The sequence below is a fragment of the Myotis davidii genome, unplaced genomic scaffold (assembly GCF_000327345.1).
Source record: "Myotis davidii unplaced genomic scaffold, ASM32734v1 scaffold323, whole genome shotgun sequence".
NCBI lineage: Eukaryota > Metazoa > Chordata > Mammalia > Chiroptera > Vespertilionidae > Myotis > Myotis davidii.
In genome coordinates, this window is record NW_006295491.1 from 232,239 (window position 1) to 250,101 (window position 17,863).

At 40.8% G+C, this 17,863-nt stretch overlaps 1 protein-coding gene across 1 annotated transcript in view; it reads right to left on the bottom strand.

The window, feature by feature from the left end:
• Positions 1-17,863, bottom strand: part of LOC102759400 — a 79,820-nt gene that overhangs the window by 55,513 nt on the left and 6,444 nt on the right. Inside the window, exons 4-9 of the mRNA XM_006770101.2 lie at positions 14,868-14,998; positions 11,336-11,424; positions 9,428-9,527; positions 7,578-7,621; positions 5,798-5,875; positions 1,166-1,362 (exon numbers count right to left, since the gene is read on the bottom strand). Coding sequence (XP_006770164.1) covers positions 1,166-1,362; positions 5,798-5,875; positions 7,578-7,621; positions 9,428-9,527; positions 11,336-11,424; positions 14,868-14,998 — 639 coding nt within the window. The remainder of the gene's footprint in view (positions 1-1,165; positions 1,363-5,797; positions 5,876-7,577; positions 7,622-9,427; positions 9,528-11,335; positions 11,425-14,867; positions 14,999-17,863) is intronic.

The following is a 17,863-nucleotide window of genomic DNA, read 5'->3' on the forward strand; positions in this document are numbered from 1 at the left end:
TTTACTGCTATATTGTCTTTACTGAAGTGTCTGGAACCAAACCTGCAATATCTTTGAGGTATGCCTGTATCATCTTACTACTCAATAGAGATGATTTTTAGTTTGCAATCGCTAAGAATGCTATTTAAGGTACGCCAGTTGCAGGCTACTTATGGAAAACGTAGGAAGCCAAGTGGAATATGTTTCATTTGGGACAAAATTACTATATCATTGAAAAAAGTCTAAATGGAAGAAATATTAGTCAATATTGTTTGAATTGCTGAAGCAAAAAAATTAAGATTTTCTTTTGGGTAAAACCTTTCATATTTAATTTAGAAGAGTAGCAGTGACTATATACACAAAATTTAAGACAATTTCTGGATTCACAGATTAAAACATTTTCTTTCTATACAGTACTGGTATATATTTCAAGTTCAGAAAGGATTCTAAATGGATTGAGTAAAAATTCATTCCACTGTTTATCACTTTCTCCTGTCCTCAGCTTCACACTATAACTTCAAGTGTATAATTTGCTTCTTAAACTGAAAGGCACATTTGTTTCTCTCCAGCATGTCTACATTCTCTTTATGATGTTTTGACAATTGGTTTTAATTGAACATAAAGCATTTATTTCTTCATTCAGTCAATAAATGTCTATCTCTTATTTATTATTTGCAAGGTGCTGTAGCAGAGATTACAAAGGAGAGAGAAATTAACCAGACCAAAGTTTTCTTTTCAAGAAGTCTACAATGCAGTAGAAGACATATGAAATACACACACACACACACACACACACATACATACACATACACATACATACATCTGTGAATAACACAAAGCTAAAGTCATTCAGTGCCATGTGAAAGATACAGGTAAAATGATTTGGAAGTTCACAAAAAAACTAACCTTAATATTGGCTAAATACCCAGTTAAGACACCATTTTTCTATTTTTTTGCCAAATTGTTAAACATGTTAAAAGCAATTAAAAAAAAATCTTTCCACTTCATTCCAACTACTTTCTAATAGATGCCATAAATCACATCATAGAATTTTCAAGTTATCTACACATCTGGCTTAGAAAAGATGGTATTGGAATTGAAAACAATCACAATTTTATGTTAAAAACTTCTAGAGAGCAAGGGAGAGAATGTAACATTTGAATACAAGCCCTTATTAGTCACTGACCTGGAATTTCAGTCAGAGAGACTTGAGAAAAGTCACAAGTGACGTCAGGTAAAAGAAAACGCTGCGGATCACCAATCTCATACACTAGCTGCTCAGCCACTGTACCGAAGGAGACCAATCCCCCGGTGCCAGGAGGCTTGGAGAGGATGAACTGCCCATCAGGAAAACATTCCAGTACGGGGAATCCTATATTGTGCCTGGGTGAAAATCAGGGGACACTGTGGTTCACAACAGCAGGAAGAAAACCTCAGGAAAAGATATTACCTTATACCAAACAATACTTTTGATGAGTAACAATAACCCAAAGCTGTGCATTTTAATATTATATTACCTTTTAAAAATCATATGATGGCTTATTCATGTGTGATAAGTACTGAATATGGGTGATGTCTGGGAGCCAAACAGAAAGAAATCACATTGAAAGGAATGGAAGAATATTCAGTATAAAAATTCAGAGAACTGTTTTCAGAAGGTTTGGAAATGGTCTCTAGCTCCTCTTTTTTTTTTTTTAAATATATTTTATTGATTTTTCACAGAGAGGAAGGGAGAGAGAGATAGTTAGAAACATCGATGAGAGAGAAACATCGATCAGCTGCCTCCTGCATATCCCCCACGGGGGATGTGCCCGTAACCCAGGTACATGCCCTTGACCGGAATCGAACCTGGGACCCTTCAGTCCGCAGGCCGACGCTCTATCCACTGCGCCAAACTGGTTTTGGCTCTAGCTCCTCTTGATGGGAAGTGATGAGAACCCCTATGAGACTGCAGGAGCTGTGACATCTAGAGGGCTGCACATCATTAGATTTCTGCCCCATCAAATTTCTCTGGTCCCTAATAAGTCTCAGAGTGAGCATGGCTTACTCCATTAATGATCAGCTGGGTTCTCCCTCCCTCCCTTAATTATAAAGCCAAAATGGTGAAATCTGGGCCTCGGCTCTCAAAGAACCATCCTATATAATAAAAGGGTTATATGCAAATTGACCCTAAAGGCGGAACGACCAGTAGCTATGATGTGCACTCACCACCAGGAGGCAGAGGCTCAACACAGGAGCTGCCCCCTGGTGGTCAGTGTGCTTCCACAGGGGGAGTGCCGCTCAGCCAGAAGCTGGCTCATGGCTGGCCAGCACAGCAGTGGTGGCGGAAGCCTCTCCTGCCTCCGTGGCAGCACTAAGGATGTCTGACTAATGGCTTAGGACATCCCCCAAGGGCTCCTGGGCTGCCAGAAGGATGTCTGACTGACTTAGGCCTGATCCTCCAGGAAGCGGGCCGAAGCCTTCAGTCAGACATCCCCTGAGGGGTCCCAGACTGCGAGAGGGCGCAGGCCGGGCTGAGGGACCCCCTTCCCCACCCTGAGTGCATTAATTTTCATGCACCGGGCCTCTAGTTTATTTATAAAGTTGATCTTCTGTTAACTAAGAAGCATAAAGATAAACAAAAAGGGGGATTAAGGGTAATTTAGAGAATGTAGAGTTATAGCTTATGAACCTAGTTTGCTTCTGAAATGGTCATTTAGTAATGTTAAAAATTAAACATGACCTTTAAAAAAAATTCCCCACTGATTTTTAGAGGGGGAGGAGGAACGGGAGGAGGAGAGGGAGGGGGAAGAAATAGTGCAAAACGATAAAATAAAAATGAACACTTTATTAAAAACTTGATTAAAAACTTACTACATATCACTCATAATAGTGCAATGACAATAGATATTACCAGCACCCTAATTCTGCAGATGGATGAATTGAAGCACATAAAGGCTGAGTAACTTGTCCCATCTCATGGAGTAGGAAGTAGTAGAACCAGGACTCCAAGCAATGTCTCTAGAGATTATGCTCCTTGATTGTTATTCTGGGCTAAGAGATGCAGCTGATAATCATAGGAATGCAAAGATCCATGCCCTTAAAGAGTTTATAACCTAGTTGAACAGATAAGGCCAATATGATGAAATCTAGGATCTCAGGTTTCCGACAGGTCAATAATCTGTATCACAGTTGAAAAGCTGTTGCACTGGAAGCAAGAGGCATGGAAACCAATTAGAAGACTACTAGAGGCCCAGTGCACAGGGTGGGGCGGGGGGGGGGCTCCCTCAGCCTGGCCTGTGCCCTCTCGCAGTCCAGGACCCTTCAGGGATGTCCGCCTGCGGGCTTAGGGCTGCTCCCCTTGCTGGCAGGCAAGCAGCGAGCCCCGCTTGTGGATGAGTGGCACTCCCCCTGTGGGAACACACTGACCACCAGGGGGCATCTCCCACATTGAGCGTCTGCCCACTGGTGGTCAGTGCATGTCATAGTGACCGGTTGTTCTGCTGTTCAGTCTATTTGCGTGTTACCCTATTATATAGGATAAGATAGTCTTCAGAATCTAGATAAGAAACGTACAAATGTGGATAAATATGAAAGGAAGTGAAAGATATTATGTATTGAAAATTGACCTTATTGAAAATTGATGAGATAAAGGGAGTCTATAGAAGAGAAAAAAAGATCACCAGAGACTAGGTCAGTGGGAGACCGACCATATCACTCTCAAAATGTACAAGTCTTGCCTGGCTGGTGTGGCTCAGTGGTGGAATGTCAAACTATGAACCAGGAGGTCACAGTTCAATTCCCAGTCTGGGCACATTCCTGGGTTGCAGGCTTGATTTCACAATGGGGATGTGCAGGAGGTGGCCAATCAATGATTCTTTCCCATCATTGATGTTTCTAGCTCTCTCTTCCTCTGCCCTCCTCTCTGAAATCAATAAAAAAATATATATTTTTAAAAAAATAGAAGTCTTCAATACAGGCTGATGAGTTTAAGGTAAGAATAAAATTATAAACAGAAGCAAATCTATTCAGATATTCCTAGTAGAGTTGTGTGCAGGGCAGGAGATATAAATCTGGAAGCCATCTGCTCCCATGCCAGTGTCAACACTGCAAAAGCAGATGAGCATTCTGAGGGAGAGAATCCAGACCTGTAAGAGCAAAGGGCTGAGGACACATTTCCCATTGGTGTCATAAGCCTCATGTTTTATTGCTTCCTATTAGTCTGGTACCATAAGAAGCCTAGGAATAGGAGAAGGAAAAATTAGAAAGAAGAGTGAGCAGCACCTGCCTGGCTCTAGACAAAGTTAAGAGGAAGAGTGGGCAACAAGACTTGAAAGAGATTGCCACTGACTAGACTGACAGGGGTCTGAGAAGTCGTGTATAGATTTTTAATTTACACTAGAGGCAAAGGCCTATGCACTCTAAGCTTCTTATTAGTAAGTTGGCTCATGTTGTAGGAGCTTCTGAGAGCTGAGATCAAGAGACTTCTAACAACACAGCCCTAGATGGAATAGGATGACAGAAAAAGTAATTTACCAGCATGTTCTGAAATTTCAAGGTTCCAGTATATTTAGTGTATTTAATCCTAAGAAAGCAAGACTCTATTTCTATTTTAGGTACTGTATTCATTTCCTAGGGCTGACAAGCAGGGTGAAGCTCTCTTGACGGCTCTAGGGGAGAATCCTTCCTTGTCCTTTTCCTAGCTTCAGGCGTTCCTTGGTTTGTGGATGCATCACCCAATTCTTTCTTTACAGGATCTTTACATTGTTTTCCCTCTGTATGTGTCTTCCACTAGCTCCAAATTTCTTTTTATAAGAACAAAAGTCCTTTTGGATTAGGGCCCACCCTACTGATCTCATTTTGACTTGACTACCACTGTAAAGACCCTATTTCCAAATGAGGTCACATTCTAAGGTACTGGGGGCTAGAACTGCAACATATCTTTGGGGAGTATAATTCAACCCCAAATAGGTACATAGCTCAGCCTAATAATAAACTAGAGGCCATAATAAAATATCATATGTTATTTTAGGGAAGTATGATTATTAACATGCCAAAAAGAATTCTCCTGAAACTTAGCTCTGGATCCTAATAAGGTAATGACGGCTAGGGTATAAAGTCTGTCTGTGTTTCACAATACAAATAAAATGCAATATACAATACAAATAAAAACAATTCAAAATTTAAAATAGCAATAATTATAGTTTCATAAACAGAAAATCCTATATAATAAAAGACTAATATGCAAATCAACTGAATGGCAGAACAACCAGTCACTATGATGCACAATGACCACCTGGGGGCAGACGCTCAATGCAGGAGCTACCTTCTGGTGGTCAGTGCACTCCCAAAAGGGAAGCGCCGCTCAGCCAGAAGCCAGGTTCATGGCTGGTGAACACAGTAGCAGTGACGGGAGCCTTTCCCACCACTAAGGACCCCTTGGGGGATGTCCGCTGAGGGGTCCTGGACTACGAGAGGGTGCAGGCCAGGCTGAGGGACCGCCCTCCCTCCAGTGCATGAATGTCATGCACTGGGCCTCTAGTAAAATTTATAAATGCAGATGTTATGTGCCATGCTATAACATATGCTATACAAAACACGCCGAAACCGGTTTGGCTCAGTGGATAGAGTGTTGGCCTGCGGACTGAAAGGTCCCAGGTTCGATTCCGGTCAAGGGCATGTACCTGGGTTGCGGGCACATCCCCTGTAGCAGATGTGCAGGAGGCGGCTGATCAATGTTTCTCTCTCATCAATGTTTCTAACTCTCTATCTCTCTCCCTTCCTCTTTGTAAAAAAATCAATAAAATATATTTAAAAAAAAAAAAACATAGCTCCTTACCAGTCTGGTACCAAATGCCAGTCTGTGAATATTCCACCAGTACTCTGAGCACCACATTCAATGAGATGGCCTGCAAGGCTACAAAGCAAACAAAAAAAATAGCATGAATATGGTGAGCAAAATTTTCAATGCCTTCCCAGATATAAAATAATACTATAAATAAAATGTTATATTTGAAGGTATTGTCATAGAAGTGAGAAAAACCTTGGCCATTTTGTTTTTGTTTGTTTTTAAAAAGTAGGGTAATGACGCAGAAAGGCTAATCTGGAATAACAGAAAATGGCCTGGTCGGAGAATCACAGGAACCTAGGCCAAGTGATAGACTGATCAAAATGGGACTAATGCATTACTGGTAAGGTTGTGAGAATTAACTGAAATAAAAACATGTGAAAGCATCATGAAAACTGCAAAGTGCTTCAACATGTAAGTTATTACCAGGCTTAAAGTGTGACATTAAATTGTCATTATATTATAGAACTAGGGGCCTGGTGCATGAAGATTCATGCACAGGGTTGGGGTGGGGGGTCCCTCAACCCGACCTGCACCCTCTCCAATCTGGGAGCCCTTAGTGGAGCCCTCTCCAATCTGGGAGTTTATGTCTGTCTTTGCAATCATATGAACGAATTGTCTGAGACCCCCAACCCAGTTTGGTTTGTTGCTCACAGAATAATAGAGGCATTTTTTTTTCTTTGCTTCATTGGTGGAGATTTCCTGGAAGTTTTAGGATATCGACCCTTTTATTTTTCCTAGACACTGATTTTACTTGTGTCTCACCTTTGCTTTCCCTCCATCCCCCACCGCAACAGTAACTTGCTCCAGAGTCACTTTGCTCTAGTGTCTAGGACAGTGGTTCTCAACCTGTGGGTTGTGACCCCTTTGGGGGTCAAACAACCCTTTCACAGGGGTCGCCTACGTCCATCGGAAAACACATATATAATTATATATTGTTTTTATGATTAGTCTGCCCAGTGACCAAGGGAGCCACGTCCCCCAAAGGGAGCAACCGAGGGAACAACGTCCCCCCGAGCTGCCGGCTCTCCCGCTTCTGCTCTCCACCCAGCAAATTAACCCGCCATCTTTGTCAGGTTAATTTGCATATTCACCTTGATTGGGTGGTGAGCATAGCAAAAGGATGGTCAATTTACATGTTTCTCTTTTCTTATATAGGATAGGGGAGAAAATATGTAAAATATTACCATCCTATTTGATATGTTAATGGACAAAAACTTATCAATATATCTACTATTAAAATTTCCTCTTCAAAAATCTGAAAGATCTGAAGCTCTTTATAGAGTTGACAACATGGGAAAATAAAACACTCTGGATTTTAGTTATTTGGCCTGTGTGAACCGAGGCTCCACCACATAACTAGCTCTGTGACTTTGGGCAACTTACATAACCCTAATGTGTATCAGTTCCCTCATCTCTCAAATGGGAATAACAACAACTGCCTAGTAAGTAAATTGTGAGAATAAAAAATAATTTTGTGAAGTGCCTATTAAATCACATAGTAGGTAGGCACTCAATAATAAACGATGGTTGCTTAAAATTTCTTCAATCAATGGTTACTTTGTTTCACAAAATTTCTTTAATCTTTGTAGGAGACATCTTTCTTCAGCTTTAAAACTCTGTAGTATTAAAGAAATACAATTATGTTCCGTTTAAAATGTATTTAAGGTGACCTGCCAGACACACATATCTTAATTTCTGAAAAGCTTAAGTAAATTTTACTGTAATGTAGTTAAAAGAGGAAAATCACTACTAATATTATTAGACTTACCTTCCAGCAGCTAATAAGTCAAAGTCATTGCTTTTCCAACCAAACTATTAGGGGGAAAAAAGACACCCACAAAAATTATTTTATTTGTAATTCACCAATTAGATATAGAATCTTTACATAGTATGTGTTTGACCAGTCCCCTACTTGATCTAAAGTATAACTCAAGATTACTGCATAGATTCAAATACAAAATTATATGGAGACACTAACAAAAACCTCTCAGAAAAACATGAAGTAGAATTTTGCTCTGGACAAGATGGAATAACCTGGATCTAATTTAAACTAATGCCTGAAACAACAAAAAAGCCAGGTAAGATATATGAAACCACAGTGTTTAAGACATTGGACATCAGGCAACAGAAACTAGTGACCTCTAACTAAGCAAGTTGAAACGTATGAGAAGGGCCTATGATTGAGTTTCCAAGCCCAGTGCTGGGAGAGGGAATCGAAAGGGAAGCTGGCAGGTTCCCTGAGTTAAGGAGCTGAGAGTCGAGGGAGACCATGATGACTAGAGTCTGTGGGATAGAATACCACATAGAGAGAACAGTACAGATAGAGAACGTTAGAGATCTTCACAGGACTCCTTGTTAAGTAGGCAGCCAAGAACTAGAGATAAAGATAAATACTGGAAGCCTCTTGAGTATACATAGCATACAATTTGCGCCAAATAGTAGCAAAACCAACATTACAATTTGCTCCAAGTATTAGCAAAACCAACATCACAAAGAACAGTACTTCCTGAGTGGGAGGAAGAAAAGAGAGGAAGAGCTAGGCCCTAAAGAGATGAACGGATTGGAAAAGGGTGGGAAGGAAGAGTCCACTGGAGGAATAGCTGGGCCCAAAGGTACATGGATTTGAGGACCGATATGAAAGCTTTAGAAGAGCCTCCCACGGGAGAGTGCAGACTTAAAACTAGAGAACACAATTTCAAAAAAGCGAAGTTAGACACTGGGTTGAGTCTGAATGGATGAACAGGGAGATCCAAGAAGCCTAAGGGATGGCTCATTCTATATCTATAACACAATTATAATTTTCTCTCCATATGTAGAGAAAGAGCCTCCAGTGTCCTTGAGAAGCTGGATTTGACTTGAGAATATTTTACAACAAAGAACCTCAAGCCCCTAAGGCAGTGGTTCTTAACCTGTGGGTCGTGACCATCGGTTTAATACAGTTCCTCATGTTGTGGTGACCCCCAACCATAAAATTATTTTCGTTGCTACTTCATAACTGTAATTTTGCTACTGTTATGAATCGTAATGTAAATATCTGATACGTCATATGTGTTTTCCAATGGTCGCAACCCACAGGTTGAGAACCGCTGCAAGGGATTAAATGGAGGCATACCAAGAACTAGGAATTTGACCAGGAAGGGGTCAATACATCTATTTTTAGAAAAAAAAATACTATTAAAAAATTAGCATAAGCAAAGTAGTCCTCAAACATATAGAAGTGTTCTCAAACTCTTAAGATTCTAAAGGATCCCAAGGTATTGAATAAAAAGCTGCAGGAGTTATTACATCAACCACACACACATATATCAACCAGTTTCACATGGTCATCTCTGAATCACTTAATTGACAACAACAATAAAATATTCTACCATATTTTAATGAACATCATTATATAAAATCAAATTTGAAATTCACTGTGTGCCTTTTGCTACACTAGACATATTAGGCCTCTATTAGGAAAGCAATTTATTTACTTTTGGCTTGTTTTTAATATTTAGAACTTAACCAATTGGCACCTGAACACACTTTGTAATGGCCAAAGAAAATTACACGTGTGTTAGTAAGCAAAACAAAGATGATAAGCTCAAGGTGACAAGTGTGTTCTCCCCATCAACTTACCTCGTGAATGAGGGGTCCCAGCACGAGAGCACTGTCCACGCAGCGCCCCGTCAGAACGATGTCGGCACCGAGGTCCAGGGCCCTGCTTATGGGTCTTGCTCTTTAGGAAAGAGATCATCCCTGTTATTGTTTTTTCACCCAAGTCAGATTAAACAACAACAAAAAACCACAACTGCTTATCATTTTGTCCAATGACTCAAATATATTTCAACTAATTCCAGGCATTAAATGATGTGGACAAAAACACTCTCCTAGATACTTCCATTCATATTATTATTTTTAAATTAGTATTTCCTGTGTAGCTGTATATCAAGTGTTCTGTCAACATTCACCCCTTATACAATGCCAGTTTGTCTGGGCATACATTTCTAGAATGTCAGTTATTTTACTTCATGGAGACTACTTCACAATCTCCTGGTATCCAATTTTGTTGTTGAGAGGTGTGTTATCAGTTTAAGTATTGATGCTTGTTTACTGCCTTTCTCTTTGGATGCTCTTGCAATCTTAGTTTTCGGTTTTAGACAGTTGCATGGTATTATATCTTTTTGTTTAATCTGCTTGGGGTTGACTCTCCTTCTTGACCCTGTGGATAAATATGTCTCATCAACCCTGACTAATTCCCAGCCATTGTCTCTGGACATTGCTTTCCCCGATCCTACATAATAAATGGCTAATATGCAAATTGACCAAACAGCGGAACGACCGATTGCTATGACATGCACTGACCACCAGGGGCAGACGCTCAAGCAGGGGCTGCCCCCTGGTGGTCAGTGTACTCCCACAGGGGGAGCACTGCTCAGCCAGAAGCCCTGAGCCAGGTTCACGGCTGGTGAGTGCAGCGGCAGTGGTGGGAGTCCCTCCCGCCTCCATGGCAGCGCTAAGGATGTCCTACTGCTGGCTTAGGCCTGCTCTCTCTGGAGAGTGTGCCTAAGCCAGCAATAGGACATCTCCTGAGGGCTCCCAGACTGCGAGAGGGCGCAGGCCGGGCTGAGGGACCCCCCTACCCAAGTGCATGAATTTCATGCACCGGACCTCTAGTTCTTTATATTCTCTTCTCTCACTCTTAGATAGGACGTTAGACCTTACAATTCTATCCACGTTTCTCAAACTTCTATTTCATTTTCTATCTCTTTAACCTGGGCTGATCTCAGTAAATTTTATTAGATCTATTTTTTCAATTCACTAATCTTCCATTAATTGTATCTAATCTGCTGTTTAATTGTATCTAATCTGCTGTTTAATTCACCCATTAAAATTTTATTTCAATGACTATATGTTTGATTAATAAAGTTCATTTGGTTTCTACTCAAATCCATCTCGGCCTTCTTTGAAAGCTTGTTCCCTGCTCTGGTTTTTATTCCATCTTCACTTCTTTAAACATCTTTAACATGCTTATAGCATTCTGCATGAAAACATTCCAATTTATGAATACCATGGGCATTTACATTTTTTTTTGGAATTTCAGACTGTGAACTCTTACTAAGTTTGGTGAGACTTTATTTGTGGAGCAGCCTCTTTTGAGGAAACATCTGGATTTGCATTTGCTTCTGCCAGATGTACTGGTGATATTAGCAGCCATAAACTTTTTAACTCCCAAGGCTTAAAGTTAAATTCCTCTTTCTGTCCTGTCATTGGTTTAGATAGGTCAAGGGGACACTGTAGCAGCGACAGTTGTTAAAGAATGTCTGCCTCCTTTACTCAGGCTTATTATCTGGCCTGGAAGCTGCAAATTATGGTGGTTCTTGAGAAAGTCCTGTGGATATTCCTAAGAGTTTCTGCTGCTACCTGGCACACTGGGAAAAAAGCTTTTGAAATGGCCAACCCTTTGAAGCCACAAGTGTCTATCTATATTTGAAAGGATGGAAGGGAGGGTGGGAGGAATAAGGGACATAAGAGAAAAGACCTTACCCTAGGTACACATTCATGCTTTCAATGGTGTCTGGAAATTTCTTCCCACTCTCCATATCTGTGATAGTGGATCCTTGCAAAGCCTCCTTCTATAAATATTTTACAAAAATATTTTAAACCTTTATTCACAGAGAGCTTACCTGTATTATACAAAAGTAGAGTTACAGTTGTTCATATGAAAAATAATACAATAATTAATAAATAATAGAAGAATAAATTGTGTTTTGTGCACTCACAATTGTAAACCTACTTTTGCCCCATCCTGTATATGCTAAACAACAAGAACATGTAATAGATAAGTAGACTCCTATACATTTCATTATTGGGATGAAGAAAGTAATATATTTAAAAAGTTATTCTGTATATTCTATTTCAGGCATTTTTCATACAGTGTTTCATTTTGTTTTCCAAACAACCCTGACAGGCAGGTGTCACAACCCCTATTTTGTAGACAAAGAACCCAATCAAGAAAGGCTGAATGAAGCCTGTTGGTGAAGCGTGTGGGCTCTGACCCCTAGCAAACCACCAGCTTCCCAGTGCTTCTCTGAGTTTCTTCATTTTTAAAGCAGGGCACTGATAGTATCGATCCCACAGGATTGGTGTAAATACATATATAATCTCTTCTAGTTCTTACAAAGTGATATGCAGAATTTGAAAGGTCCTATAGCAATTTCTCTCCAGTAAAGAATCATGCTTCCTATCAAGCCAATGTTCAGAATAAAAGTTATCAATGCATGTTCCCCTTAATCATGAAATGATGTATTCAGGGACTCCTAATGCCGACATGTTTTCCCAGGCTAAGCACCAAAGCACGGGAGAGAGCATGGTATAGGGTGGTCTCTACAACCTCCCCCCTCAAAAGAAGGGCTCAGGCTAAAACAGGACAAAGCACCTGAAAATTGTGTGAAGCACCACAGCATCAGCTATACCTACATAGAGATGGTCACTCATAAAAAGAACATGTCATCACCTCCCAGAGGCTCTAAAAGTGGACGACACATTCTGTTCTCCTGAAGTCCGTCATAGCACGGAGTGACACCAAAGCCAAAGCAACGACACCACCAAAGATTAAAGCTGGGACTGCTGCACCCTTAAGTCCCCAACAGGGATTTGGTGTTTTATATCTATTACAAAACATAGCTATAGCCCTGGTCGGTTTGGCTCAGTGGATGGAGCATTGGCCTGTGGACTGAAGGGTCCCAGGTTGAATTCCGGTCAAGGGCATGTACCTTGGTTGCGGGCACGTCCCCAGTAGCGGGTGTGCAGGAGACAGCTGGTCGGTGTTTCTCTCTCATTGATGTTTCTAACTCTCTATCCCTCTCCCATCCTCTCTGTAAAGAATCAATAAAATATATTTAAAAAAAAACAAAAAAATATAGCTATCCTATATAATAAAAGGGTAATATGCAAATTGGCCCTAACAGCAGAACGACTGGGAATGACTGGTCACTATGACACACACTGACCACCAGGGGGCAGACACTCAATGCAGGAGCTGACCCCTGGTCGTCAGTACACTCCCACAGGGGGAGCTCTCCTCAGCCACAAGCCAGGCTGATGGCTGCCAGCACAGCGGTGGTGTCAGGAGCCTCTCCCGCCTCCTCAGCAGCGCTAAGGATGTCTGACTGCAGCTTAGGTCTGCTCCCCGCTGGCAAGTGGACATCCCCCGAGGGGTCCCAGGCTGCCAGAGGGATGTCTGACTGCCAGCTAAGGCCCGACCCCCCAGGGGAGTGGGCCTAAGCCAGCAGGTGGATATCCCCTGAGGGGTCCCAGACTGCGAGAGGGCACAGGCTGGGCTGAGGGCCCCCCGCCCACCCCCAGCCCGAGTGCACAATTTTTTGTGCACCAGACCTTTAGTAATATATAACATAACATATGCATACATGTGAAAGTGTGTGACTTATTATGATAAGTACATATTTTCGTTGTGTTCAGTTACTATTTCAACAGGAGTAGGCAGGGTTTTGGCTATGAAAGGTCAAACTCTGATATTCCTAGGCAGGGACCTGCTTCACAGTATTACTGTTTCCATATTAGTTCTCTATAAACAAATGAAAATCTGTCCAGGGTTAGATTCCTTTTCATAAAGGGAAAATGGCAACAGTTTAATTCTCTTGGATAAGATTTTAAGAATTTGCCATCACATTGGGATCATTAAAGCAGAAATCTGCCACATGCTAACGTAACATCATATTTAAAGTAAATCAGTGGCCCTAGCTGATTTGGCTCAGTGTATAGAGCAGTGATGGCGAACCTTTTGAGCTCGGCGTGTCAGCTTTTTGAAAAACCCTAACTTAACTCTGGTGCCGTGTCACATATAGAAATTTTTTGATATTTGCAACCATAGTAAAACACTTATATTTTTGATATTTATTTTATATATTTAAATGCCATTTAACAAAGAAAAATCAACCAAAAAAATGAGTTCGTGTGCCATTTTTAACACGTGTGTCATAGGTTTGCCATCACTGATATAGAGCATCAGCCTGTGGACCGAGGTGTCCCAGGTTCGATTCCAGTCAAGGGCACATGCCTGGGTTGTGGGTTCGATCCTTAATAGGAGGCAGCCAATCAATGATTCTCTCTCATCATTGATGTTTCTACTAGTATCTCTCCTCTCTCCTTTTCTCTCTGAAATCAATAAAACAAAAAATAAAGTAAATCAGTGGATAGTTATGGCAGCAAATTCACTCACAGCAGTTAGAAGGAGGATTCAGATGAATTTAAAATATACTATTTACACAGAAATAGGACAGCTCTGCAAGGTTATCTCCACAGCAGTTTTCACAAATCAGGAATCTAAACCTGCACAGAGAGGACATTTAGCAGGCCTCTGAGCAAGCCAAGGGCTCTACCAAGATAAAGCTAATTAGGAGATCTGTTCTGTTTACTCTCAAACAAATGAGTCCATTGATTTCTGTGTGTTCCTAACAGCGAGCACAAGTATCCAAGAGCCCACAGAAATTGCTTGCATTTCACAAGTGGGATTTTACAGCCTTTGAATTTCACAGGGAGCCGAGCTCAGCCTAAGGAAACAGCACCAAGGAAAAGCTTGAAACATCTAGCTTTTCAAATTGAAGTGTCAATAAAAAACTTTATCATTTCATTTCCTTTCCTGTTGTGACACAGAATGTATCACCTGCAGCAAAATCCATCAGCTGGAACCCAAATAATGTTAAGATTAGAAAGGTAAGTCATCACTTGTGTTAAAAAAAAACTTCATGTTTTGTAAGAAGCACAATTTCAACTTACATTTCCATGTTCAAAGGAGGGTCCAAAGTTATTCTAAACATTGTCTTCAGTGAGTCAATAAATCGTTCATAGCAGGCACATAAGTGGTTTATAAACATTAATGGATAATCTAGACCAGAATTTCTAGACTAAAGTGACACAGATTAGAGAGAGATTTCTAGAGCTCAGTCTGAAGAGTTATACCCAAATCCAATAATTAGATCAAGGTAAACGATCCTAATTGTTCATCACATGAAAAATGGCTTCTTGCTTAGGAGTGTATCACATAAATGTCAATAACCTCTCCCAGGATGTCATCTCCAGTGACCACTGCTATTTTCAAATCAACACCAGCCTTCCTGGCCATCTTGTCCAGGGCAGCAGCACACACGAGAGGGTTGGTACCCCCGGCATTGCTGACCACACGCACGCCTGCCAGAAGAGAAACACATGGCAATCACTCCGATGCACGTTCAATTAGCAGCTTTCATTCAAAGAACTGCTTTCTCTGTCCACTGTTTTGTTTGTTTGTTTTTACCTTTTAGAGGCAAATATACCAAAGGCAATGGCATCCCTATATAATGTTTAAGTGGCTGAAGTCACTTCTAGTGTTTACGCTCATCAGATGCATGGCGCGTCCCCTGATGTGAAGGGAGATGTAACTCTTGGTCCTCATAAAAATATCTGTGGGCTATTAAAGAAATAACTAGTTCTGATTTTTAAAATTCTCCAGATTTTCTAAATAATCCTCTAGAGCAGCGGTTCTCAACCTGTGGGTCGCGTCCCCTTTGGCGGTCGAACGGCCCTTTCACAGGGGTCGCCTAAGACCATCCTGCATATCAGATATTTACATTACAATTCATAACAGGAGCAACATTACAGTTATGAAGTAGCAACGAAAATAATTTTATGGTTGGGTCACAACATGAGGAACTGTATTTAAAGGGCCAGAAGGTTGAGAATCACTGCTCTAGAGGGAACTGATCCAATCAATTCCATTTTGAAAACTCTAATCCTTAATTTGATGTCTGACAGCTATTTGGAATACTACAAGGTGGCTAAAGAGAGAGAGTCAACATTCCAGAATTCTAAGGTAGAGAGGACTTGAGTGGTCACCTACTCCAGGTGTTCTCATCTTTTACAGATTCATTATCCTTTGAGGAATCTGATAAAAACTATGGATTCTCTCCTCAGGGGAAAAAGCTTCTTTTGCTTATAATTTCAGGGGCATGTCAGATTCCCCGATGCCTAGCCTTGGACACCAGATTAAGAAACCTTGACCGAATCCAACTCTCTCGTTTACAGATGAAGAAGCCAAGGTGCAGGGAAAGCTAAGTGACGCGTCCAAGGTTGTGCAGCTTGTTAGGGACAGCGGCAGGATGAAAACCCTGGGTGTCCCACTCCCATCTGTCAACTGTCATCTGTCATCTGATTCTATATGGACTGTGTGGGTGGTTAATGGCCAAATGGCCACCACACAAAATCTGCAAAAGGTTCTGAATGTTTTGCTGAACCACTCCTATTAACTGGCCAAAGAGTGATTATTAAGTATGAAGTATTAGAATTTATACCCTTTCTAACTAAAGACGATATTTTTTTTTATCTGTTTTCACTCTCTTCAACCTATTCAGGTACATTTGAATCTACCTCCATCCTCCTCCCCACCTCCCTCTACCCCACGAACACTTTCCTAAAACTCCCTCCTTTTTGAGTTCTGGTGACTGCACTATCAGGTGCTTCCCTGTCTCTTCCACAGTTCACTGCTTCCTTCCCCCGCCCCCTCACATTTTATATCTCGTTCTTGGACTCCACCATCCCTCCTCTTTCAAGGGTTCCCTAAAGCTCAACCCTACTTTTCTTTATATCCATTCCCACCTCTGCCTCCTTATGAAATCCTTCCCAATAATGGATTCAACTAGTACTTTTATTGATTAAAACTCCCTCCCTCAAACCTGTTTCTATTTCCACCCTGTCATCCAAGTGGTAGTATCTTCAACCTTGTTTGTACTGTGATGTCTAACTCTATATTTAGCATATAGCAAGAGCAGAAGTAGAGGCCCTTGTGTGTTAACTGACATTTTATGATTGTAAAATGAAAGATAATATACAAATAACAAATTTACTACGAATACTTAAGGTCCGTAAGAAGTTTTGGTTAAGTCTGACACCTTGCTTTCTTTGTGCCTTACTTTCAGGATAACTTATTTTTTAAAAAGGACATATAGCTCCCTCTAGAGGAAAATAATGATATCTTAGAAAACAGAACCTCCTAACATATATTCTGAGATTCACCAACAATAAAACTAAATGGTACACAATGACCACATCAGACTAGCAATTATTAAAAACTCTTCATCTTGCCCTAGCTGGCTTGGCTTAGTGGATAGAGCATCAGATTGCAGTCCAAAGGGTCTCAGGTTCGATTCCAGTCAAGGCACATGCAGGAGGCAACCAATCAATGTGTTTCTCTCACATTGATATTTCTCTATTTTTTCCCTCTCTCTAAAAATCAGTGGAAAAATATCCTTCAGTGAGGATTAAAAAAACACACACAACAACTCTTCATCTTAAAGATCTGAAACAACAATATATTGTAAGGGATTTATCCTTCTTAAGCAGAGATACATTTGCAGTACTTAAGAGAGACTCAGTAATGTCACTGGAAGTTACCTCAGGACCCAACTGCAAAAGACTTTCTTTGTTAGCCCAATAAATCACAGCACTATGGCAATGAGGTCAGAGTCTTGGATTTGGTTCAAGCATAGTCAGCGGCTTTTATAGATCCCAAGACATCTCCTAAGACTTGCTCTGAGCCACAGAGACCCAGGGTGCGAGAGTGAGAATCAGTATAATTATAACTCTCCAACTGGAAATCAACCCAAATATGTTCGTGTGTTAACACTGGCTATATTTTTAAACATTCTTTCACCTAGCAACAGCTGCCTTCTTTCCTCAGAACCACATCAAAGTGGCTCATAAGGCCTTTTTAAATGTTCACTGAGTTAATTATTTATTTTTAATGACTACAACGTATATATAAATATATATTTAACTATATAATATAAATATAGTATTTAAATATATTTAGCTGTATTACATAAATACATATAAATATCCTATCTAATAAAAGATAAAAAGGGTAATTAACCGTACCTCTGCTACGCTTCCCATTGGCTAATCAGCGAGATATGCAAATTAACTGCCAACAAAGATGGCGGCCGGCAGCCACACAGCTGAAGAGTGCAGGAGGCTTGCTTGCTCCAGTGATGGAGGAAGCCAAGGTTCCCTGCCTGCTGT